This window comes from Lygodium microphyllum, chromosome 12, assembly GCF_053477565.2.
Source record: "Lygodium microphyllum isolate KBCC chromosome 12, Lygodium_microphyllum_v1.1.10, whole genome shotgun sequence".
Lineage (NCBI taxonomy): Eukaryota > Viridiplantae > Streptophyta > Polypodiopsida > Schizaeales > Lygodiaceae > Lygodium > Lygodium microphyllum.
Window position 1 is genome coordinate 153,162,450 of NC_141146.1, and position 26,652 is coordinate 153,189,101.

General features: G+C 41.0%; 1 protein-coding gene across 4 annotated transcripts in view; it reads left to right on the forward strand.

The window, feature by feature from the left end:
* LOC148028460 (P-loop containing nucleoside triphosphate hydrolases superfamily protein) overlaps nucleotides 1-26,652 on the forward strand; it is an 85,935-nt gene that overhangs the window by 34,101 nt on the left and 25,182 nt on the right. For all 4 annotated transcript variants that reach the window (XM_087690266.1, XM_087690264.1, XM_087690265.1 and 1 more), the window contains exons 5-8: nucleotides 15,287-15,395; nucleotides 21,924-22,252; nucleotides 22,394-22,467; nucleotides 22,569-22,873. In XM_087690266.1, the coding sequence (XP_087546392.1) occupies nucleotides 15,287-15,395; nucleotides 21,924-22,252; nucleotides 22,394-22,467; nucleotides 22,569-22,873 (817 nt within the window). The remainder of the gene's footprint in view (nucleotides 1-15,286; nucleotides 15,396-21,923; nucleotides 22,253-22,393; nucleotides 22,468-22,568; nucleotides 22,874-26,652) is intronic.

Below are 26,652 nucleotides of genomic sequence, written 5' to 3' on the forward strand. Positions count from 1 at the left end.
TAGGGATTTTTAATAGTTTTGACTAGGATAAGAGGTTCTAAAGCTCTATGGAACTCTCTCTTAAACAAAGAATAGCCAATTGAGCTCGAGTGATAATAGAGTCAATTGAGGATAATACGTTACATATCCATGATCCATTATTGACTTGTCACTTATATCAAAGTTAGTCTTTGGACAAGCTATACTATGGTTTAGAACTCAAACATTATGATTCATATATATCATACAAAGAAAATTGAAATAAACATGTAAATAGCCTCTCTACAATATGGATTGAGTCAAGTTGTAACATCATGATTCTCATTTCAAAACAAATTGACAAAATGTCAAAATGGAGAATGAATCATAATATATCATAAATAACTCATAAACAAGACTAAAGTCGTATAATAATCAACTCTCAAGACAAGAATAGATACTAGATTGACAAAGTCCAATAACTAAACAAAATCATAAAAAAATCACTCTCTCATTCAAAATTTTGAGCCCTCACAAGTCATTACATATCATCATCATTATGTTTAACATTGCACAACAGTTTTTGTAAAAAAAACCATGTTTTGTATTCCAACTCACAAAAAAAACCCATGTTTTTTGCTCTTAGAACGTTTCTTACTTTTAGAAACGTTTCGTAAGTTTCAAACTGAAAGAAACATGTTTCTTAGTTGCTATGCAAGTCTACCTTCATTATTAGCTTCATTCTTCATCATGGTTCTTGGCACTACATGAAGATGGACAATAGGTTCCCCTTCCTCTGTCGGCATTGACATCCGTGGTTGAGAGGGGGCTTATATCTTTCACTTGGTATCTATAGGTTTCGGCATTTGTCTTTGTTATCGGCCTCTCTTTTGTGTTATACCTACCCTTTGCATTATATCTTGTCTTGCTAGGTTCTTGGGTAGCTGGTGTGTATCTATTGACCGATAGATGTCTCGAGGTTATAAAAACATAGGGTGAGCTATGCTTGTAGTCCCTTTTCAGTTCTAGTTTTGGGCCTAAGAGGAGATGTTAAGCTATAAAAGATGCGTTGCACATCACATCTACATTAGCCCATTAAAGTAGCCCCGAAACTCAAAATTTACCAAAGTTTTTGTGTCGCATAAGCAAACATCCAAACTTTGGGAGGATTCACATTTATAAATAGGAGGTTGTCCAACTACTCTATTCATCCCTTGTTTTGCAGGCTACCCCATGTTCTTCTTAGCCTCCATCCATTAAGTGCCTCATTTGACTTGCTATTGTGGTCATTTCGAGCTCTCACCCTTTGGCTTGGCAACTCCTATAGGCTATGTTTTGCCCCAGCTTGTTGATGCCATCATCATCTACAACATGCCGTTTTTGTGTTTTCAGCACTTTACTTCATTAGAGTGTGCTCCAATTGGTGGTGAGAGCACTTGGGATCTTTCTCCGGTGGATGACACACATAGACACCTACCTCAGCCCACTCCCACGAGAGGCAGTGATTGTTTGACAACTCTCTCTTTGCACATCTTGTACACTCATTCCTTCATTTAGAACATTCATTCATTCACTCCAAATTTCTCTTTCTTCTTTGTTGTATTTTTACGAGTTGTGTTTGTGTTTCGCACTTTTGTATTCATTTTGAGATCTTTGTGTCTCAATCATGGTCATACACTGGATGTTTTCTTTTGCAAGCCCTAGCATATGTCCACAACCCAATTGCCCATAAAGCTGCCTAATATAAAGCCTAATAAAGGGCCTAACACCCATGAAATATACACCAATAGCACCTTCTCTCAGATCATGGGTGGTCAATACAATAACATTTACAATAATGGGGAAGAAAAATCCCCTAGAAACCATCACCATGTTCCACACCATAACAATGGTTTGCTAAAAACCATCACCATGTCCCACACCACAACAATGGTTTGCCAAAAACCTATACCTCCATAGTACATAAAATGATGTGAAGTGATGATCAAAGAAGATACTCAGAGTACCCTAATGCATCATTGGGAATGCTCCAAGACTTTAGCTCTGGCTATGACTCCTCGCAAAAAGCATATGTGACCATGGATTCCTTGCCTTTAGCTAGATTTGAAGTGCCCCCCTCATGGGAACAAACTAGGAGTAAAGCCTCTCACTATCCAAACCCTTGGACTTGAGAGTCAAACAAGCTCCAAGATTTGAATAATCAACAAATGATATCAATGCATATAGAAAGCTTCGCTCAAGGTCCGCATCAATGATTAGACGAATGTATTGGCTAGAATCAACATGCCCTACTTCCACCCTCTCTTGAACATGAGGCTAGTAGAGAGGCTTGGGGAAGCTCGGAGATAGGCAGAGAGATTAATAACTTAGGTCAAAGTCTTATCAACAAGTAGCTATCCTTTTTAGTCTACCCACACAAGGGGCAAGTGGCTTGAGTCAGCTTGATAGGTGCATTTGTGCTAGTAGTCGCTTGAGCTAGAGAGAGCTCTTAGTTTAGGAGCTAGGATCTCGTGATGTATGCTTGCTATTGTGCAAGGCAAGCCTCAAGCTCCACCTTCTTCTAGTGTGGGAGTGTTCAGATGTTATATGAGGCACCTTCCACTATGTGCGCAGTCACTTTTTATGGACAACTCCATCAGATAAAGTTTGAGCCTAAGGACACTATTTAGTTATTTTTGCTACGTGTTACATAGGTACAAGACTAGCTTCGATGCATGTAGTCTACTCTTGCAAAGGCACATCTTGTGGGGATGATACTCTATAGCGCCCGCCACCCCCTCCTCTTGACAGTTTGATGGAGTGGCCAATGCTTTGCGGGCACAGGCATCCTTGACACTTGTGACCTTTACCCATGTGTCCTCCATGGTGCTTGAGCATAATACATCTTTGCATGTGTAGGGCATGTTTCTGTCTCATTATATAGGTTTTGGTGAGGCTCTTGTAGCTTTCAAGAGGGGTGACGAGAAGAAGTCGAAGGTCGAGTGTTATTACTATGGTAAGAAGGGACACTTGCGGAAGGACTGTAAAGAGTTAGTAGCTTTGAGGAAGAAGAAGGAGAAGAAGACGTAAGATTCAAACTCTTCTGCTGGTCATTCTCTTCCTTAGACTCCGATCCAGATCCTTCAGCCTAGAGAAGGCAAAGGTATGGAAGGGATCCTTGTCTTTTGATCACAGGAAGGGCTTAGGTGCGCCTTCCTCTGTTGTATTCTAGTACAGGTGATGTGGTCATCCCTCATGACTCTCTAGTGCAAGAGAGGGAGTGTGAGAGGGTAGTGAGATAGGGTAGGTGAGCCTCATCTATATAGGTATATAGGTATATAAGTTCCAAAGAGGGATGCCACTGACACATCGATTGAAGTTTGTTAGGTTCAAATCTTGGAGCTAGAATTGACATCTAGGTTCATAAAGGGTTGGTATTGGACAGAGAGTGGGGTTGGTTCCTAGTCTGAGCTCACATGAGCAGATACTTTGGCAGTTTGGCCAAAGGTGGGGATTCCACATAAGTTCAAGGGTATCTTTTGACAGGATGGTCTTGTATGCTATTGTGAGACATTGTTGATAGACATTGAGAGTTGCTTTGGTTCTTCTCTATTTTCAGGAGTTGGTACGATCGACATTGACATTAGGTTCTCTCTAGGACACCTTGTTGGTGGCTTTTGCACCCATTACTTGGATATCCATGGTTCTACTCTGGTGGACATTTTTGCATATCCTATGATGGGATATTATCATTGTATATTGTATTGTATTAGATCACGCATGATCTAAGAGAGTGTGTTAGTAGGTATGCCGGTTCATGGGTGAGTTTGTGCGTGTGATTTAGTGGGCTAAGGCCGTGAAGAAATGCTCTAAATGCAAAAAGCATGAAACTAATCATATGATAAAGCACAGACATATAAACTCAAAACACAATTAGGGTTAGGGTTTGGATAACTCAGAGACAGTGAACGCAATGAATAACAAAGTGAATGAATAATGAATATATAGTGCTCATGCAGCAAACACACTATACAGTGAATATTGAACCTCACACTCGTATCTCTGGGAGCAAGGCAGAGGTTATGAGCTGTAGAGTGTATCATACTCCAAACAGAACCCGAATCATAGCAAAGGCAACACCTGAGTGTCAAACACCAGTAAACGCAGCCAAGGAAAGGTAGATCTGATGCAGACAACAATGTAGGAGAGAGAGGTTAAAAACGTAGGTATCTGAGGAGAGTGAAAATCTGCACAATAGCTGTTAGGTGCAATTACTGCAGAGAGTAGTGAGAGAATGTTAGGGCGGCATATAGAAAATCAAAACACAGCCAAGGCATTGGGCAAAGGGTGCGCATCGGCTGCCCAAGGACCTACCAAGGCTATAGAGGCAATGATTATCTTACTAAGGGAGTCCAAGTGATTACCCCAAAGAGGCTAGGGCATCGGACCAAGGATGCTCGTTGGTTGCCTATGGGCCTACCAAGTCTTGCAAAGACAGATGGAATCAACAATGGACTTTTTGATTTTTTTGATTTTGTTTTGTTTTTTTTTGTGTGATTTGTTTAAAAGATTTAGCATAAGTGATGGCTTGAAATCAAATTTCGTCCTATTGAGTCACTGTGCCCCAAAGTACGGGAAAAGAAGGATGGATAGCCCCATAACTTTCAAAAAACATGCAACACAATCCCACACACTACTAGGGTAAGTGCCTAGGGATTTCTAAGTGGGTGTGTATATATCAATCAAATGGAGAATATGTGGAGAGAAAGGCAAGACAAGTAAGCAAGCATAGGAAAAGTAGTGCCTTTGGAGACTACTATGTGCAATGCCATGATAATGGTGGATCTAGAGTCGACTACTCCAAGGGTGATAAAAAAGGGATAAATGTGCATAGATGTATGCCAATGCATGGAATATTGCAAAGGAGGATGCAAATATTCATGCTCATGCAGAATGTGATGCAACACTGTCCTCGCAGGGTAATTATTCACTTGTCCAAGCGCCCTTTTACAATCATGCCATCTTGATAGTGCAAATGAGGTTACAAATGTTCATAATATATAATAAATAAATGCTTGAAAGTAAAAAGTTGTAAACATAATCACTGGCACTATCAAGAGAAGGAAATTGCCCCCTCTCAAACCGGAAGGAGAAGTAAGAGGAAAGCACACTCTCCCTGTTAATAAGAAGCAAAGGGTGTACCCAAGCGAATCCGTGGTAGAAGATATTGGAGAACTAGCCGGTTGATTGCCTTGGTAAATATATTTGCAAAGTCGTCGCTTGATGACACAAACTCTAGGTGAATGGTGCCTAGCTTAACCTGCTCTTTGGTGAAATAGTAGTGAACTTCCTTGTGTTGTGTCAGTGGGGAGATGATAGGATTGCCTGCAAGAGCAATGACACTTTGGTTGTTGTAGTAGACAATTGTAGGTGACTTATAAGGGAATTGAAGTGCAGCTAGCAAGTTCCTCAGATAGATGGTCTTCGTAGTACCATAGAAGAGAGCCCCATACTTAGCCTTGGTTGTGAAAGTTGCCACCATCTCTTGTTTACAGTTGGCCCAAGAGATAGGTGCCGTGCCTAAGGTGTAGAGATAGCCACCATGAGAATGTTTGGTGTTAGGATCTCCCGCCTAGTCAAAATCAGTGTACCCTTGGAAACATAAACCATGTCCCTAAGTTAATCCAAAATTATAGGTATATCTTAAATATATTAACACACGAAGAAAAGCAACCCAATGAGATATTTTAGTTGCATTAATATACTAACTAAGCAAACTAACTGAGAATGCAAGATCTGACCTAGTATGAATTAACTAGAGTAATTTCCCTATAATAGATCGATAGGTATAGAACTAAAAGGTGAACTTGAGGTATCTTTGTGTAGATGGACAGTGGGATCTAGAGGCGTGGCCACTAGTCGTGTCTGATCAGAGCAATAGTGTTCCATTAGCTGTAGGGTCTGCTGTGACAGAAAAATACTTCCCTCGGTTCTAACAATTTCCATCCCTAAGAAATAAGACAACAATTCTCAATTTGTCATCTCGAAGGTAGTGCAAACATGTGCCTTAATTTCGGCTAGAGTTGCAAAATCTGAGCTAGGGAGTAGTATATTATCAACATAAAGCAGGATATAGCTGATCTTCGCGCTAGTGGTGCACATGTATAGATTTGGATCATAGGGGGATAGAATGGTATCCATGAGTCCGTAGGAACTCGTCCATCTTATGGTACCAAGATCTCGGCTCTTGCTTCAGCCCATAAAGAGCTTTTTGTAAGCGAAATATCTTGTCGGTGTGGTTAGTAGAAGAAAAGATGGGAGGCTGCTCCACATAGACTTTCTCCTCTAAATAACCATTCAAAAATGCACTTTTGACGTCCATGTGATAGATCGGCCAACCGTGGTGAGTGGCAAGTACGATCAACAAACGAAATGATGTCAAGTGAGCAATATAGGTGTGAAGGTTTCTTCATAGTCAATGCTACGCTTTTGCCTGAAACCTTGTACTACAAGGCGAGCCTTGTATTTGTCTAAAGTAGCATCAACCTTTTGCTTGGTTCTAAAGATCCGCTTTGTCCTGATGACCTTCTTGTGACTAGGACGATCCACCAGGGTCCAAGTCTCATTCTGGTCAATATTGTCCAGTTCCTTTTCCATGGCCTCAGGCCATAGAGGGTCTTGGAGAGCCTCTTGCAAACTGTCTGGCTTAGAATGTGCAATGTAATCAGTTGTAAACAATGATGCATATGAAGCATGAGGGGCGAGCCGAGCAGATCTTGTCGGGCTCTCCGGAGTGAGATCGGGTGGAAGAATCCCTCAATTTTGCACGGTCTGTTGGTACCAACAAGGTGACAGGTCTTAGGAGGAGGCGTGGGAGCTGAAGTGTTTGCAAGAAGGTTAGGAGCGGGCAGTAGATCTGGCTCAGGAGGCACGATTTCAAATGATGTGAGTGAAGGGAGGACGAAGAGTCCAGTGTAGAGGACTACATGATGTCCCTCTTATTAAAGACGACATCCCTTCTAGCAATCATCTTATTCGTCAAATAAACGATCCCTCTTATCAAAGGCAACATCTCTTCTAACGATCACCTTGTTCGTTGAAGCTTTTGCTTCAAAAGAATAGCCCATAAAAATCAAAAGATTTGCTTGAGGGGTGAGCTTTCCTATCTTGTCATTAGAAGTGTGCATATAAGCATGACTATCGAAAACTTTGAAGTGAGAAATAACAGGCCAAGAGCCAAAAAATGTCTCCTACGGAGTCTTTTTATGGACAGTTGTAGTCAGGCATCGGTTGAGGATGTATACTGAAGTGTTAAGAGCCTCGACCCAAAGGCGCTCAGGGAGCTCTGTTGCAAACAACATAGAGTGTGCTATATTTAGGACAGTTTAGTTTCTATGCTCTACAACTCCATTCTGTGCAAGGGAGTTGGTAGAGGTAAGTCGGCGTGCAATATCCTGCTCCCGTAGACTCAAAAAAATCGTTGGAGGTATACTTGCTATCAGAATCACTTCTCATAGTGTACCCACACAACGACTAGTTTGGTTATGGACCAGTAACACTCAAGCACTGTAATAAGTGAAAGCATTAGACTTATGTTTGAGCAAGTATACCCACATGTATCTAGAGAAATCATCCGCTATAAAAAAGAATTACAGCTGCCTTGTCTAAATGTTGGTTGGGGTACTACAAAATGATCAGATGGTCCACTAGGTAATGCCATAGAGGGAAACTGCGGTACCAAACAACTTGAAGAATGCCCTCGAGGGGGAAAACTCGAAAGTGTGTGTGAGAGGGGATGAGCTTCCATCATAGGGACACCACTCGAATAAGAGAAAGGAGTTCTAAAGGTTGTGCCTAATGGAGAACCCCTTGGTGTGGTGTGTTGTGGAAACATAGATGCACTTAATGGAGGGTGAAAGGAAAGTGTAGCGGAAGATGAGGAAGGGATGGGGGTGGGAGCCCAAATGGATTTGTGATAGATGTTGTTGTGGGAAACATCGTAGGTTTCTTTTGTTCATTGAAGGCACTTGATGAAGTTGCACCTACTCCATATTGACCATGAGAAATAAAATCATTTGAAGGAAAGGGAAGGATATAGGAATACTTACAAGTTTTTTATTTAGCTTCTTACCTAGTTTTGAGTTCATGAAGAAATATATGTCTTCCTCATTACTCAAAAACCAAAGCTTGTTTTGAAGAGTCCCTTCTTGATAAGTATCTCTTGATCCAACAAAAAATACAGAATTAGTTGCCATAGAATTTGAAATAATAGGTTTTATTGGAGAAAAGAAGTACTATGGAAGTAATGTGTAATCCGAGTTAGGTTCCACTTGCGGATGGCCAATCCATAGTGCAAATTCCAAAGGTCCCGCAAGATTATTAGTTTTGTGTATTGAATCTAAAGGAGAAAACTTGGGCTTATCTTCAATCTCTTGCTGAGCCCTATGCGCAAGAATAAGATCATACTTAGTGGCGGCAGAAATTTGATATGGTCTATGGACTCCATGGTAGTTTGATGGTTCTCCGCCCATATCAGATCGGGCAATAACAAGCTGGGAGGCGCACTCTTGATCCTTTCTGTCCATGTTTAGCTGTGGAGATTGGAGCGATGTTGTGAATGTGTTTGAAGTCATCTGACCCTTCTGTTGTTCCTGCTTTCGCGAATGAGCTTTCCGATCAAAGGCCAATGTCTCTCAGAGAGTACCTAGCTCTGATACCATGTGAAGAAATGCTCTAAACGTAAAAAGCATGAAACCAATGGTATGACAAAGCACAGACTGATAAATTCAAAACACAGTTAGGGTTAGGGTTAGGATACTCAAAGACACTAAACACAATGAATAACAAAGTGAATATACAATTCTTATGCAACAAACACACTATGCAATGAATACTAAATCTCAAACTCTCGTATCTCTAGGATCGAGGCAGAGGTTATGAGCTATAGAGTGTGCCGTACTCTGAATGGATCCCAAATCATAGTAAAGGCAGCCTCCAAGTGTTGAATACCAATAAATGCAGCCAAGGAAGGTTGGATCTGATGTAGACGACAGTGTAGGAGAGAGAAAGACAAAAAACGCAGGTACTTGAGGAGAGAGAGAATTTGCACAACAGTTGTTAGGTGCAAACACAATAGACAACGGTGAGAGTGTTGCGAGGAGTATGCAATGGGAATGCAAGTTTGAAATGGAGCAAGAGCAATGGAGTGTGAGAGTGAGAGAATCCCAAGATGAGTGTACTAGCTAGTCACGATACATAAAGAATAAAATGTATTTATATGTTAGGGTACAAGTAAGGGTGTGTTCATACCCATATAAGTTTATACACACGGAGATTAAAGGGGACTTTACACCCAACAACCTCTCACTTAAAGGCCCAAAGAGGTACCTTTAAGCTAGCCAACTCCCATCAATTGGATGCTATGCTCATGCTGAGCTTTTGCAAGACTGTTAGTGAGAACATCTGTAGGGTTATCTTGGGTTTTGACCTTAGTCAATGTGACAAGACCATCATCCAAGACCTGTTGAATGAAGTGGTACCAAACATCTATGTGTTTGGTACATGCATGAAACATGGCATTCTTAGGTAGACATATGACACTTTGGCTATCACAACCAAGCATTCTAGTACGTGAAGAGAGACCAAAATCCTTGACCAAAGGGCCAAGCCAAATAGCTTTCTTAGAAGCTTCTGTGGCTGAAATATATTCAGCCTCTATAGTACTTAGTGCCACAATTTTCTGCAACCTTGAACACCAAGAAATAGCTCCACCAGCCAAAGTAAAGACATACCCACTGGTAGATTTTCTAGTGTCAAGATCTCCTACCATGTTTGAATCACAGAATCCCTACAACTCTAGTGTACTCTTTCCATGGCATATACACTTCTCTTGTGTATCTTTGAAGTATCTAAATATACATGTCATTGGTTTCCAATGTGGCTTGCCATGGCTAGACATGAATCTACTAACTACTCCCATTGCATGAGCAATGCTAGGGCGAGTTACAACCATGGCATATATCAAAGAACCACAAGCTGATGCATAAGGTATGCCTTTCATAGCACTAGCAGCTGCATCATCCTTTGAGCAATTAGCTTTTCTAAGCTTTGTATGTGGCAATAAAGACACACCAAGAGGCTTAGCATCAGTCATATTAAATCTGTTAAGTACTTTGCTAATGTACTTGTCCAGTGAGAGAAACAACAAATGCTGCCCTCTCTCTCTTTTAATGCGTATGCCCAAAATATGTTAAGCTGTCCCCAAATCTTTCATTGAGAAGGTTGAACTCAGCTGACTTTTAAGAGTATTCAAAGTACTCTTATTCTTTCTTGCAATCAGCATGTCATCCACTTATAAGACTAGCACAATGAAACTTTCATCATTAGCCTTTTTAGTGTATAAGCAGTGATTTGCATGACTGCATTTAAATCCATGGCTGAGCATGAAGGTATCAAACTTTTTGTACCACTGTCTAGGGGCTTGTTTCAGCCCATATAAGTTGAATTTCAGCTTACAAACCAAATGCTCTTTCCTTGGAATAGCAAAACCTTCGGGCTGTTTCATGTACAGCTCTTCATCTAGGTCACCATGAAGAAAAGTAGATCCATCTGATCCATTTCAGAATCCAAGGATGCAGTGAAAGCAAAACACGGAGTGTAGTCATCTTCACCACTGGTGAAAAAACCTCCTGGAATTCTATGCCTTCCTTTTGTGTATAGCCGTTAGCAACCAGACGTGCCTTGTACTTGGGCTTCCCATCAATACATTTCACCTTGTAAATCCATTTTAGGGATAGCTTTCCTATCCTTGGGCAAGGGTACAAGCTCCCATGTGTTATTTACATATAGAGACTTCATCTCTTCTTGCATAGCAAGCTCCCACTTTCTCTTGTTTTCACATGATTGCGACTCTCTAAATGTCAAAGGCTCACCTTTATCAATCAATAAAATGCAATCCAAAGATGACTGAAACTTCTATGGCTGCCTTTTGACACATGTAGACCTTCTTACCCAATGATCTGCATTGTTAGGCAATGGGTCTACATCCTTAGGTATGTGCACACCATTACCTGGTGGTTGATTTTCAGCATTTTTTTGCTTCTATAACCTGTTTTCAGCATGTTCTTCTTGTTGTCCTATTTCATTGTGTGCATCTATTTGCTGTCCATTATCTTCTAGCTGTAGCACAATAGGTTGTTGCTCATTTTCAACATCAAAAGACACAAAATCTTCAACTAATGGCTGTTGAATGGCCAGTTGTTCATGCTGAAATTTGACATTCTTTTTGTCAAGGTCACCCTGTGTAGCATTTTTCAGCAATTTTGCCTTATTAAATACTACGTCTTGGCTGTATACTATCTTCATGCCCTGAGGAAGCCAAACTCTATAACCCATCTCTCCCTGATCTCCATATCCCATGAAGATGCCCGTGATGGATTTCATGTCTAGTTTAGTTCTCTGATCTACAAGAACATGCACAAAGGCATCACAACCAAAGACACGCAAATGGTCATACGAAGCAGGTTTGCCAGATCTAACCTCTTTAGGAAAGCCATTTTCCGATGCACGATTAGGATAGTGATTGCATACATGAACTGCTTAATGAATAACTTACCACAACTTGTCTATATTGCATTGTTGCAAGCAAATCAGACGGCATAGGGGGTCTTTTCTCTAGTTCTTCAATTAATCTTTTGGCACCTCTATATATAAAATATGTTGAAATTTAGAGTACTTACAAAAAAAAGAATTGAAATATCAAGGAGCCCTTGGATAATATAACTTACAATTTAGCATTTCCATGGCTTCCTTTCATAGAGTTGATTAAAAAACATTGCTTATTCACAAGGTCTATTGCAATCAAGCTCCAATGAGAACTAAAAGCAATCATATCTCAACAAATTAAGAGCCTCTCCCCAGAACTATTACGGGAGATTAGCTATGGACAGCATACATTTGACTCTCATTGAGTGTGCGATTATATCTTTCAGCCACGCCATTTGATGCATGATTGTAAGGGGTTGTCAACTCCCTCTTAATGCCATGTATCTCACAACTATTTGATCTCGTTAGAGACATACTCGCCCCCATTATTCGTTCTTATAGCTTTTAACTTAAGCTCTTTCTGTGTGGTAACAAAAGCATGAAACCTTTTAAAGGCATCCAACACTTTCTTTTTGCACTTTAACACACACACCCATGACTTTCTATTGAAATCATCAATAAAAGTGAAAGTACCTTGCACCCCCATGTGAATTAACAAGCATAGTGCACACATCAGAGTGTACTAAATCAAGAGCATTGGACTGCTTAACGACACCAGAGTAATAAGGAGACTTCACATGTTTTCCATATATGCAATCATGACAAAAGTTGAAACCCGAGCCTTTTATATCAAATCTCCCAAAAGAGGAGAGAACTTGAAGGCCCTTCTGGCTCGTATGGCCAAGTCTTTTATGCCAAAGTTTCATCTGTGAATGAGCTTCAGCCACAACCAATAACGTGCCAGGTAATGCTTTACAATGCAAATAGTACAAAGTTCCCTTTTTACTACTCTTAACAATTAGCATAGAGCCCTTGTGGACCTTCCAAGATCCAGCACTGAAGGTAGTAAAATATCCGCTTGCATCAAGCTGCACAATTGACAATAGACTTTTCTTTATGCCAGGTACAAATTTGACATCTTGTGAAATCAGCTCTTGGCCATTTTCAAGGGCCAAGTGAATGGTACCTACATCCTCTATCTCAGATGCATAATTGTTGCCCAAGTAAACCTTGCCTAGGAAACCTGTAGTGTATTCTGAAAAAGACTCCAAAGAGGGAGTGACATGAAAAAAGGCACCATTGTTCACTATCCAAATGCTGTATTTTATGATAGTAAATAACATGCTGAATATTCAGCTAATTTCAGCCCAAAAATTTCAGGAAATGAGAGCAAGATTTGATCCAAATACATGTACAGCAGTAGAAAGAATGACTTTCTTTAATATAACTATGATTTCAGCATATATTCCATGCATACACAACTGCAAGGTGACTCCCACTTCAGCAATATCACCAAAAAATACATTTGCAACAATCCCAGATCTGCAAATGATCACTAAGATTGTTGCACCATGAATATTCAACAATACATCAACTCAATAGGAGTTGCCTAATATGTGTACTGCATACATATGTGCCCAAAAACACTTCTGATACACAAAAAACACCAAAATCCTCTACAATTTCTTCAAAATTTCGCAAGTGGGAAATAATAAATTTGAATTACACTGCTTATAGCACCAAGATTGCTTTAGCAATGTCCCCAATGTGCATTTCACACACCAAATTTGCTAAAATTCACAAATTTCAGCAAAGCACCAAAATTTCACTGATCAACTTGCCCCAATTGCATTAATACATGTTCTTGAGAGCATAAAATAGGCAAATTTAGAAAAAATTAGCAAAATTTTGCAAAAGCCCTAAATTTATCGAGTTCAAATATGCACCAATGTCAATAATTTTGGCTTAATTGAGCAAACTTTCACTGATACATGAAAAGCCCCAAAAAATTTCAAGGCCAATGTGCACAATTTCTGTGTCCAATGTCACAGTTATGCATAAACAACATCAAATTTGGGAAAAGCCCCAAATTTTAGGCACAAATTTGCAGGCTGTTCTTAGATGCGTGAATTGGGGCTTAGGGAGATGTCCCAAGGAATCAAAAAATGTCTCTGGTGCAGCTGCCTGCTGTCCACGCAGTTTGCCGCCTGTCTGCATCAACTTTTGGGTGTTGTTGCTTGCCCATGATTGACTGCCGAGCTGTCGCCTGCACATGATCGACTGCCGCTGGCGTGGAACACCTGTGCCTGACCAACCTGACCTATTGCGTGATCAGAAACCTTGTCGCCTAGTCAAAACGAACGCTTGCTACCCCTTGATTGACTAAAAAATGATGACTTGACTCCGCACGTGCACGTTGAATTGACTTGCATTGTCCTTGGGAAGTGTACACACTTTTGCTGTAGCACTAATACTAGTTTTTTGGGATGAGTTTGCAATGGGAATGTGAGTTAGAAATGGAGCAGGAATAGTGTTGAGTGTGAGAGTAAGAGAATCCCAAGATGAGTGTATCAACTAGTCACAATACACAAAGAATAAAATGTATTTATATGTTAGGGTACAAGTAAGGGTGTGTTCACACCCGTATAAGTTTATACACACGGAGATTAAGGGACTTTACACTCAAAGGGACTTTACCCCCAACAAAGAGAATGTCAGGGCGGCAGCTAGAAAACGAAAATGCAGCATTCAAAGGAGAGAGAAGATGATGGTGATAGTTGCCAATAGATGGCAACAACATCCAACTGTAGGCGACAACACCGAATTGTAGGCGACAGCTCCTGCGACCTGGCTACAGCAGCAAACATGCAAAGAAGGTTGCAATCAAGTCATGGATGGTAGTAGGTGGTTGGTGGAAGCTCTAACCACGATGTACTTTGGGAACGGGGCGTGAGCAGCAGAGTTATGGCTCTTGAAACCTGCAAAAACGAGATTGAGGGAGAGTGGCGGGCTGCATGCCTATTAATGGAAAGTTTGGGGCACTCACATTAGGGTTTTGCATGTGGGACATAGTAACTCTCTAGGATTGTGTTTCTTTTTAAAATAAGAGGTTTTCTTCACTAATTAAGCATGTTTTGGGGCTATTTAAGTTAGGCTAATGGATTTTTAGCTTAACAAGGACATCAAGATATTTTCTTGATTGTTTAGGCATTTTATTTGGCTTTTTATGATGGCTATGTTGGCTTTTTATGGTGGCTGACTTGTTGCTATTTATGGCATTCTTTCAGCCTATTTATTCAGGCTCCTCCTCCACACTCCATCATTCAATTGTCATCCACAGGTCCTTGCTGGAGATAGGAGCTGGTGCCAGTGCCTTCACAGCTAGTGACTCACACTGGTTTTTGTATTGTCTCATGTCTTGGTATATGGATTCGATTTCCCAAGTCTTCTTCTGAGTTCTCTTCTTTTGCAGTGTTCTTCTTTTTTCTCTGTCTTGTGTTCAGCAGTCTATTTCAGCATATGTATACGCTTCCATTGCTGCATCCACTTCTGATAGTCATAGTATCATTTTTTGGTGGAGAACTTTGCATCATTAGCTTGATTCCTCTCACAATGTTTCTCATTAAATGGAAGTCTTATCTTCAAGGGTGAATGACAGATCAACCACAAGCCTAAACTGCTCATAGATTTTTCAGAAGGATGAAGTACCTAACACTAGAGTCTAGGGGTTATGCTGATTTATATGTATCAAACTGAGTCTCTTCTCCCAGATTATAACAGATATTCTGATTATTCCTTTTTTCAGGTGTTACGATTTTGATTGCGACACCTGGTCGCCTTTTAGATCACTTGCAAAATACTACCTCGTTCTGCTATGAGAATTTGCGATGGATAGTTTTTGATGAAGCTGACAGGTAAGGAGTTTCACAAAATGGGATATTATTGACTTTCTAGTATTTTCTTGTTGTCAAGGTCAATGTCTAATCAAGTAAGATCAATGCAGATTCTGAGCAAACGTTGCTCATTTGCTACAGTAGATTGCTTTTGCCATGGTAAAGATACTTTGTGTTAGTATGTGCTAAATGCAATTGTCTTGCCATGATAAAAGGCTACATGTTTGTTTGTCTTAGTTTTAATGCTTATTTTGGAAGTAAGATAAGCGAGTAATCAGCTAAAGAGCACTGGTCAAGGAAACATGCTCTCCACTAAACAATGGGCTTCTGATTTACAGATGATGTTGCTCTCGAATAAACAATGTTTCAAGCATTACTAAAAGTTATAGGCCCGTAAGGGAAAAAATACTTGTAGGCAACATTCGCTTAAATTGGAATAACCTAGTCTATGAATGGGAGATCATAATGTAACATATGTATGGAGGTACTCAGACCATGATTTATGCACGGACAGACTTTCTAGACACCTGCATGCTGGATTCCTGCACAGAGACTAAGAAAGCAGTCCTAGCTATTTGGCAGATTTTCCCAAGATCTTACGTTTGGATCAGATACTAGGCAGTTTGGACAATGTGGAAGTAAAGGAATTATATTTTCCTTGGATCTGTCTTTCAATCCTACAGTTCCTTAGACACTCCTTGTCGCAATCCCTACCAGCTGCTATGTTGGTTAATATGCAGATTTCTCAGACCGTTTTTTCTACCCTCATTTTGACATTTTTTGATAGTCCTTTCTTTGATACTATGCTTTATTTGTTAATCACCTAATGAATGTAGCCAAGATAATGCCTGAGAAGGAAGGTGACAGTAGAAAGCTACAAACGCAGCAATGGCAGAGCTGGTAGGAGGATGGAGAAGCATGTCGGTTGCTGCTAGGTGAGGGGAAGACCAAATGTAGGCTGTAGAAGGTTGCCTGATGGATGGAGGAGGAGGACTGCCACTTGTTGCCAGGGATTGTAGAGTCCAAACACAAGCAGTAGGAGTGGTTGGTGATGACAATGATGCCAAATGCAGTTAGAGGGAGAGCACCTGATAGTGGGTGATAGCTGAGGAAGAAGGCGCGAGGCATTGGAGGAGTTGTGAGTGGATAGCCTATATATTTATAGATGTTGAAGGGTATCCCAAAAATTAGGGTTTTGGGGGACCACTAAAACTCTCTCAAACCATGCATTTCACCCCCTCTTAGGCCCAAAACTGAGTCTAATAGGGAAGGCTTGCAATGTTTACCCCAAGGCGTTCCATCTCAAATTAGCCAAGGCATTGGATAAAAGGTGCATGTTAGCTACGCAATGGCCTACCATGACTACAAAGGTGATGGTTATCTTACCAAGGCAGTCCAAGTAGTCACCCTAGAGAGGACATGGCATTGAACAAAGGGTGCTCGGTCGTCAGTTGCCCAGTGGCCTTGGCCATACAAAGGCAGATGGAACCACATTGAGTTGTTTTTGTTTTTACTTTTTTTTTTTGTTTTGGTGGAAAAGGTAATTTTATGGGCGGCGGCCCATTAAGTAACAGTGACCTAGAAGACAGGAAGAGGGATAGTACACCCAACACATCACAAAATAATATAAGCTCACCCATCCACTTGAGGATGTCGATGATGAGGAAAGGGTGATGAAGTAGCATGTTAAGAAGGATGGTGATGTAATCCGCTAGTGGAAACAACTTAGGATTTGTTAGTGGTGCACTACACAATGGGATGTATAGTAGGCTACATGTTGAAGAATGCTCATGTAGTAGGTGCTACTTGGACAATGTTTCTCATGGAGAAATTATGAAATACAAAATCTTGTAACTGAGATCAAAATTTGCAAGCACAGAGGTGAGTAGTGAGATACTCCAAAAAACAAAACGGAAAATAAAGGAAAGCAAAGCTCATGGAGAAATTATGAAATACAAAATCTTGTAACTAAGATCAAAATTTGCAAGCACAGAGGTGAGTAGTGAGATGCTCCGAAAAACAAAACTGAAAATAAAGGAAAGCAAAGCTAAGTGCAATGCAATGAGTATATAAGTATGTAGCAGAAGTCTAAAAAGGGAAAGGCTAAGTGTGAGGCCACCATTGTGTACGATGAGGTGGGGAAGGAGTCCTAGAAAGTGCAGCAGATGCCCTAGGAATGGATGCGTAGAGTGCAATAGGTGAGCCACTAGCAGTCCAATCAAGTAATCCTTTAAGAGGAGTGAAAGATATAGGTCATTGAGGTTGTCCGCATGCTACTTGTCTAGTAGCCATTGGGACAGATGGAGCAATCGCATCAATCTACTATGGAATTCTAGGTGGGAGACCTTGAGCCTTGGTACGACGCTCCTTATCCATATGGTCCAATCTCTGCCGGCTTGTGCAAAATCTATTTTTCTTAGGAATTTGTTGTCAAAGGGATCGTGTTTCTTTGGTTCCGTTGGAGGAAAAGGTGTAACTCTTGTTTTGGCTTGCCTTCGCATCTTGCGAGTTCTTGCCAATATATGCTTTCCTCCCGAAGAAGAGACAACCAACCCTTGCCTCTTTGAATAAGCATGTGTGGAGGCTTTCCTGTGGACTTGATTGTGCATCCATGTGTAATGCAAGAACTGACACTCAAACTTGTAGAAGGTCGGTAATCTCAGTATGGAGATAATGTGCTGGATAAAATGGAAGCTATGTGTCAGGCAAGTTGTTTAGGAAGAACATGACTTGATCGTCATCTAACTTCGGGAAGCTAGTAGTGGCAAACTCGGTGAGTAATTGCCGATATTTGGCCAATTTGACTTTCAGATCGTCCCCTTCATGAAAAACATTCAAATGCCAGGGGAAAATATTTTAACTGAGAGTGGAACTCAGGAAGCAGCCCCTGCATTAACTCAACATTGGTTGTGGCATTGCAAGTCTCCATTGACAGAGGTGATTAGGGTGAGCTAATTGAGGGCATAGGCTTGGTACCAATGACGAGGTCCCAAAGACCGTGAGATTCAAGCACTTGTTGCATGAAATTCGATCAAGTGGTGAAGTTCGACCCATTAGAATGAGTCTTATCCGTAAACATTCTTGGTCATTGCAATAGGAGTGGTAGTGCTAGGACATGGGGTGGATAGGGGGGATAAGGTGAGGGAGTGGAGTACAAATGGAAAGAAATCCCAAAGTGCCCACCATGCATACGAGAAGTGTACATAATGGATCCAAATGTGGACAAGGGTGGATTGGCTATGGGGATGATACTTTCTTGAGAACCCGAGAGTGGAGGGATAGGGACAAGTGGAGCAGAGGATGGAAATCCCTGCATAGGGGTGATCCAAGGCATGTGTGACGACAGTCCATAAGCAAAGGATAGACATCTCAATGTTTGAAAGGTGGTATGAGGGAGTTGTGAGTGTTTGGGGGTACGGAGGGGGATGCCCATCATAGCTGTCCTAGAGCGGAAGTATGTGGTAAAGTGGGGTATGTGGAAGGTACAATGTTAAAGGGTGGCATTCCCCCTAATGATGCACCGAGAGGTGTAGGGAATGGAGGATAGGTAGATGGGGGGATGGGGAATGAGAAAGTGCTAGGAGTAGAGATGGAAGATCCAACCCCTAGTGTGCTATGAGCGCAAGCGGAGTGTAATCCAATGTTTTGGAATGAAGATGTGAGGAGATCAGAATGTGGAGAAGATAGTGGTGGAATGAGAGGGAGTTGAGAAGTGTGATTTTCTTGCTCAAATGAAACAGATGGTAGAGATATATCTGATGAAGGGTGTTTGCTCTGAGAGCCTTCTTTGTTAAAGTTAACATATTGAAAATCGTCCGGATCTTGCACAACAAAAGAAGAAACAGGAGAGGGTTTTTGCTCAAACGACTCAAAATGGTTGTACGAACATGACATAAGGCTGGGCTGAGATGAAGGAGATGGATCACCAGACGTGCGGAATGTCATGGTCCCTTCAAGGTTAGAGAGAGAGCTAATCTCACCAATTAATCCAGACGGAGTAGTAGCATTGGTTGGAGGGGTATAAACCGGACTATATGTGATGCGCAAGTACTCCTCAAACTCTTCATTTGTAAGATGACCAAAATGAGAAGAAGAAGATGGTAAAGGTGAAGGTGTGTCTACCTCCTCCTTGAGACCATAATGTCTTTTTAGAGCCTCCAATGATGGAGAAGCCTGATAGGGCATCATAGGATCCCAAGAAGAAGGTGCCCAAAACATTGAGTCAGAATCGAGTTATGTGTGAGTCTCACACAAGGACTAGCCTCCACAATCACCACATACTCTTTAGAAGAGCACCGACTTTGATACCATGCGAAGATATGCTAGGTTTTGCACTGAGGAAAACATAGCATATACGACCAAGACTGAAACACAGAGACTCAGATAGTGACAAGCAAAACTCAAACCCTAAATGCAAAACTCAAAACTCAAAACTCAAACACAGAGACAAACATAGAGAGAAGAAACTTTGAAGTGAATGAATATAAGAGTGCACATAATGCCCAAGGGTAGAGCAATGGAGTGTCGGAGAGTGACGTCCATCAGAGATGGATCCTAAGTGCTGTAACCACTAGTCAGAGTGACAAAAGGTGAGGAAAACACCAAATGGAGAACACTAGAGATTCAAGATACGAAGACGACTGCTTGGATGGTGCTTAAGGTGGAAGACAACAGTAGAAAGCTGCAAACACAGCAATGGTGGAGCTGCCAAGAGGATGGAGAAGCACATCACTGCCACCAGGTGAGGAGAAGACCAAAGGTAGGCTGCAGAAGGTTGCTTGATGGATGGAGAAGGGCTGCCACTTGTCACCAGAGATTGTAGAGTCCAAACGCAAGCAGCAGGAGGGGCTGGTGATGACAATGATGTTGAATACAGCTGGAGGGAGGGTGCTAGATAATGGGCAACGGCTGAGCAAGAAGGCGCCAGGCATTGGAGGAGTCGTGGAAAGAGTGGCAACAGTTGCAAAGGGTAGACCGCCACATGGATGAATGCTGATGGCTGAAATTTGTACAAGAGAATGTATCACATGCGATTATCAAAGCAGAGATGGGAGCACTAACCATAGTGCTAGAGGCCCTTTTGTAGATAGTGACGTTCTTGCATCGGCTTTGGGACTTGTTGAGACAAAGATACTCTCAACTTGCACTAGAGTCTTCTAGACAACTAGCATTACAAGGGGATGTTTAGTGCATGTGCCAGGTATGATTGGATAGAGGCATGGTTATGGCTACATGGATTTACATGGATCACCTCCCACCACTACAATATAGCTTGGATTGCCCTTACTTGGAGCTCAGCCGAGAGGAGTTAAACCGCATCATCAAGATGGACATTATTCAGATACACATAGCTAGGACTTGGGTGACACGTTTTGAGGATTCGGGGACAAATATGGCTTTCTATTGGAAGCATCTTTTGCACATATCCCTCGATGACTTTGTTTTCCGCCGGAGATACATGGATGCACACCTATCTCATGGTGTATGATGCACAATTGTACAGCTCCGTAGATCCTTAGTATGACGTAGACTTCCTCGCCTTGGAGGACTAGATCTGTCAACTAGAGTCAGAGACAGAGGAGCACTACTTATGCAGATGTCTAGTGTATTATGAGGTTAGAGGTTTCCATTGCTCGCTTAGAGATGGATTTGGGCCACTATATAGGGTGATGGATCTCCTGGACGAGAGATGTCCCAAGTTTTTACTGGAGCTATGCCGTCACAGAGAGCCCCTCTTATGGACCTAGGAGTAGAGGCATGGAGCTGCACACCAGTGTACACTCATAGAGTTCTACTGAGCATCGACTACTCCCCCTTAGTACAAAGCTCTCCTTAGATTGATTGGTGGTCCCACCACAAGGAACCACCCTAGACATAGCCACAGAGAGGTGCAGAGCCCGTCATCCACGTCCATCTAGTCCACGCCCCCATAGGAGGCATCATTTGTAGATATAGAGGATACTACAGTGTCATCAGGGGACCATACCTTGCTGCTTCAATTTCTCTATGCTAGATACACCCATGAGAGATATCTTGGGATGCGAGTGCCTTTTTGAGTAGTTCCACATTGTGTCTGGCTTAGACATCATTTTTTTGTTCTTACCAGCCATGCATTGTTTATTATTTATTTTCCACTCAGTCATAGCATTAGATGACAGCTATGTTGGGACTTTGGGAAAATTCCATGACTTTTCAAATGTAATAGTTTGGTCTCATAGGCTGATTTGGCCTTTTGTAGATGTTAATAAAACTTTATTTCTGTGTGCGCGCGCCCTACAGCTCATACCATTGAGCCTTGAGAGAAAGCTCATGCCTGTTCTAATGTGTAAGATGTGATATGCAGTTTGTGTCCCTTTTAACATGTAAATCAGCATTGTCAGATATTTTGTGTTGTTTTATAGCACTCTTATCATGGATTCAATCTCTGATACTTCCTTTGGTTTTATGCTTGCCTGTAGGCTCAAGAATGGTTTTACTTGCTGTTTTTACATAATATTCTACAATAATTTCAAGCAGTCTGAAATTTCATCGGCTTTAATTTTCTTGCAGGCTTTTGGACCTCGGTTTTGGTAAGGATATAGAAACTATTTTGTCTTTTGTTGACACCCATCAATCACAGAGTCAATCAAAACGAAGAGAAGTAAAACGTCAGCATGTACTCTTATCAGCAACTTTGGATGAACAAGTTCTAAAACTTGCATCTTTGAGCTTGAAAAAACCTGCAACAGTGGGATTTACCGAATCACAGTCTCTGAGCAGCTCGCATATTAAGTGTGGTGAATCACACTTCCCTGAGAAAAGTTTGACATCTGATCAGGATCATGATAAAAATTTGGAGTATTCATTGCCACCACAGCTAATTCAAACTTATGTAACAGGTAACAAAATAATCTTTAATATGCTTTTATGCATTTTGTTCATAGGAGATGAATGTAGTTTCTGAATCAAGAATTTGATGTGAGCATGTAAAAGCAACTCTTTTCATTTGTTTTATTTAATGTCTAGTACCACTATTGCAGTCCCATGCAATTTGCGATTGGTAACCTTGCTGGCAGTGCTACACATGTGGCTTGACAAGTCAACTGGTCACAAGGTTCTACTTCTTTGGTTACCTTTTTGTACATTTCTTGGTTGAAGTCTTTGAAGCTGACATGTGACAGAGATATTAAATTAGTTAACTATTCAAATGAGCAGGTGGTGGTCTTTCTATCCACATGCGACTCTGTTGACTTCCACTATGCACTGCTTAATGAATTCTTTTGGAGTTTCATCCCAAGAGATGAAGTGAAGGATACCAAAGGCTTTCTTGAATGCAAGATCAAACGATTACATGGAAACATGTCACAACAGGAACGAACTGACTCATTTCTGGAATTTAACAAAGAAAGTTCAGCACTCCTTTTATGTACTGATGTTGCTGCGAGGGGTTTGGATATACCAAAAGTTACTCATATTATTCAATATGATTCACCCGGTGATGCCAATGAATATGTCCACAGGTATTATTGTCAGATGTTTAAGACGTTCTGCATAGCGGGCATTATAAGAGGCCTTTGGAACATCAGAATGTTCATATGCCATCCCTCTTTTACATGCCTCACAGTTGTGATTTGGCATATTGAAATGCTGATGCTGATTCTTTTAATTTTCTAAAAAATTTTGTAGAAGCTTTTATACTCGACCTTCCACTTCTTGCCTTCCTTTAACATAATAAGACAGCAGGTTCACTTAGCTTTCTGGAAAAGAGGAAAGTTGAGTCAAAGTTGAGGAGAGTTGGTGCAGGTCACATTTAGTCTCTACTTAAATTTGGTGGCAGAGGTTGGCATGCTATTGTTTCCATAGATAACAATTGGGTATTGAGTTCCAATTTCACATGGATTAATTAATTACATCTTTCAACCTGGGTCCTGATTTGTACAATAAAGGTTATGATATGTAACATATTGGATGGTTTTTCAGCTTGATTTGAGTTTTTCAGTTATTTTATCGTCCCTCGCGTGTGGACACATTATTCTGTGTAAAAGTGCGTGTTTAGGTGTGAACAACTTTTAGACCACCTAACATTAAATAAGGGTGTGAGGTTTAGGTACACACCTTAGCCTATAAATTGAGGTCCTGTCCAGGGTTGCATTCTGTCTGTGGACAGAATGGATCTGTCTGATCTGTCCAGTCCGGTTGGATCCGTCGGTTCCGGTATGCATCAGACAAAAAAGAGACCTTGTCAATTTGAGGGGAAAAAAAGGACAGATTGAAAATCTTCCTTTTCCTCTTATCTTTATCTCTCTCTTTGTCTCTCTTACCAACTCCTCATCTTCTACCTCTTACCACCACCTATTCCTCATTCTCTTCCTCTTCCTCTACCTCTCTTCTACCACCTCCTCTTCCTCTATCTCCACCTCCATGTCTCTTACCACCTCCTCTTGCCCTACCTTTCTCTTATCACCTTCCTGTTTAGTTTTCCCTCTCTCTCTCTTACGAGTTACCACCCTATCTTTATTAGTTCTCATTGGGTTAAAGTATTTACATTTGGTCTTGACTCTCATCCTATTCACTGTTGAAGCAGCAAGGTCAAAGCTAGTACTGAATAGATAATGCCTTGTGAAACTCTATTTCTTGGGTCATAACTCTCACGTTGAAGAAAATAATATTTAATAGATTAACCCTTAATTTTTGAGGTACTTTTTAATGACCATATGAAACATCATATTTTATCTGATATTTTTTTGTGTACATTCGGTACTGTATTAAGTCCGCAGACCAGACAGATTGTACCTGACTACATTGGCCATGTTAGTTGTAATTTCATCAATCATTTTATTATCATTCTTCTATTTTATCCTTTTAGCTTTGGTGTACGTGCAAGCTCTCTCTCTCTCTCTCTCTCTCTCTTTGTAATCCACTAGCTACCCTAGTGGTAAGCCACTTGTTTTATTAATCCATAGATCCCAGTTCAAATCTCCCTTTTTTTACATCCATACCAAATGACTATACCGAATGTAGGAGTTGCCTCTGGTCAGCACGTGTTCAACTTAAACAAGAGAGCTACACCTGTTTGGTCTCTCTCTCTCTCTCTCTCTCTCACACACACACACACACACACACACACACACACACACACACATAGTAAAGGAGATCTCTTAATTGAGCAATATGACGTTGCACACCAAAATGGGGATAAAAAATAAAGGCATTCCAAGTGGTCCAATAATGCCAACAATCCTAAAAGTGCAAAAAGTGAAACATAATCTTCATATGTAGCTTCATAGGATTCGAAAATTTAGGCTTGCCAAAAACTAAATTGTTGGGATGCATAAAAGGTCCCACCAGACAATGCCAAATCCCAAACAAAAGGGACTAGATCTTTGTTGACATTGGGTAGAAGATAAAATTGTGGTGAGGTCTCCATGCTTGTAGTGCAGAAGAAGCAATAGGCATTAGAGATATTCAATTGAGAAAGAGCTGAAGCAAAGAGGAGACCACCCACCACATTCACCAAAGAGATACTTCGCATTTAAAGGGCGTTTTGTTGATCCAACCCTTCATTACTATTGATTTCCACCATCTCATGCATTTATGAAGTCCCAAAATGGAATTGATCTTACCTACTAGCTAGGCATGCTCCTTAATAAGCAAATGATAAATTTGATTCACTGAGGTACACCCGAATGCAGCTGTCTCTTAAGTCTCCAATCTTGCCAGGGACTTCTCAAAAAAGGCATAGAGAAGGACCATCAATTAGGCAAGGAGGATATAATAGTGTGTCATAAGTCATGTCATCCTCTAGGGACATGAAATATTCATCAGACTCGACTAGAAAGACACCAAACTTTGCCGCACGGGCAGAGTTTCTCTCTCTCTCTCACACACACACACACACACACACACACTCTCTCTCTCTCTCTCTCTCTCTCTACCATGGAGCTCCATTTTCCTTAACTGCTACTTTCCATTTAGGAGCTCCTCCATCCAATAGTGGTATCAGAGCATGTTCAATTGGACCGACATCATTGTCGGCTCCATATGATACTACAGGTATCATTGCTATAGCTCCTTCAATGGCTGGGGACTATGCAAAAAAGGCCCAAGGAAGGGCTGCTGATTAGGCAAGGAGGATGTAGTAGTGTCCCATAAGTCATGGCATCCTCTAGGGACATGAAATATTTGTTGAACTGATTAGAAAGGCATTAAACTTTGCTTGGCAAACAAAGTTTCTCTCTCTCTCTCTCTCTCTCTCTCTCTCTCTCTCTCTCTCGCCTTAGCTACTACTCTTCATTTGTGAGCTTCTCCATCCAATAGTGGTATTAGAGCAAATTTGATTGGAGTGTGCCACAATTGCCACCTCATATCGTACTAGACCTGTCACTATTGTAGCTTCTTCAATGTTAAAGAAGAAGGTGCTACGGCCTTTGCCTATTTGCTTCAACTCTAGCAATGCTGGTCTCTAACACTAGCAAATGTGATTGCTACAACTAATACTGTTTTCCACCTAGTAGACGAAGAAAAAGAAGAAGGCTATGGTGCTGACTTGCTCCCTACTTGTTGTCAACACCTCCTTTGGTGTTCGTTACCATCTTATCTTGACCTATGACCAATGTGTTTCATTTGTTTGCCACATTGCTTGCTACGTGCGTTAGAATCCTACCCTAACCACTTGTTGACCTTTGCTTGAGCCATGTTGCCTCCAATACCAGATCTATTGCCTATTTTCCCAATGTCTTATTACCACGTCATGAGAAACAACGTGCTCTAGTTATCACCCTATTCTAGGTCTCATATGACTGCTTGTTTGCCATCCCATTGCCTACTTCTTGTGCCACAACTTTTATCTACCAACCCTATTGCCTTGCAGCTTGTGCCGTGTCATCGTGCCTTGATATCTCTAGGCAATAGGACTAAGCAACGTTTTTTAAAAGACTTAAGCCTTAATGATCAAAGGTTTAATATTTGCTTTTAAAGAGCAGTTCATGTGGGCTAGAATTTGAGGGTTCTTTAAATCTAGAACTTTGAGAAGGCGGCCTTAACTATTAGCGGGGGCAATTCTATTGCTTCACCAAAAATGGAATCTTTTTACGTTGGCGTTCTCTGTCATCAAATCAAAACTTTCGATGATGTGGTGAAGACCATAGTGCATCAAATCAAAACTTTTGATGATGTGGTGAAGACCATAGTGCTTGGTGACATTTGCAAGTAAATGATATTCATCACGATGTCCTCGAGAAGAGATTTTAATCATGTTAAAGTTAAGAAAAATTAAATTAATATTAAAAAGTCATTAAAA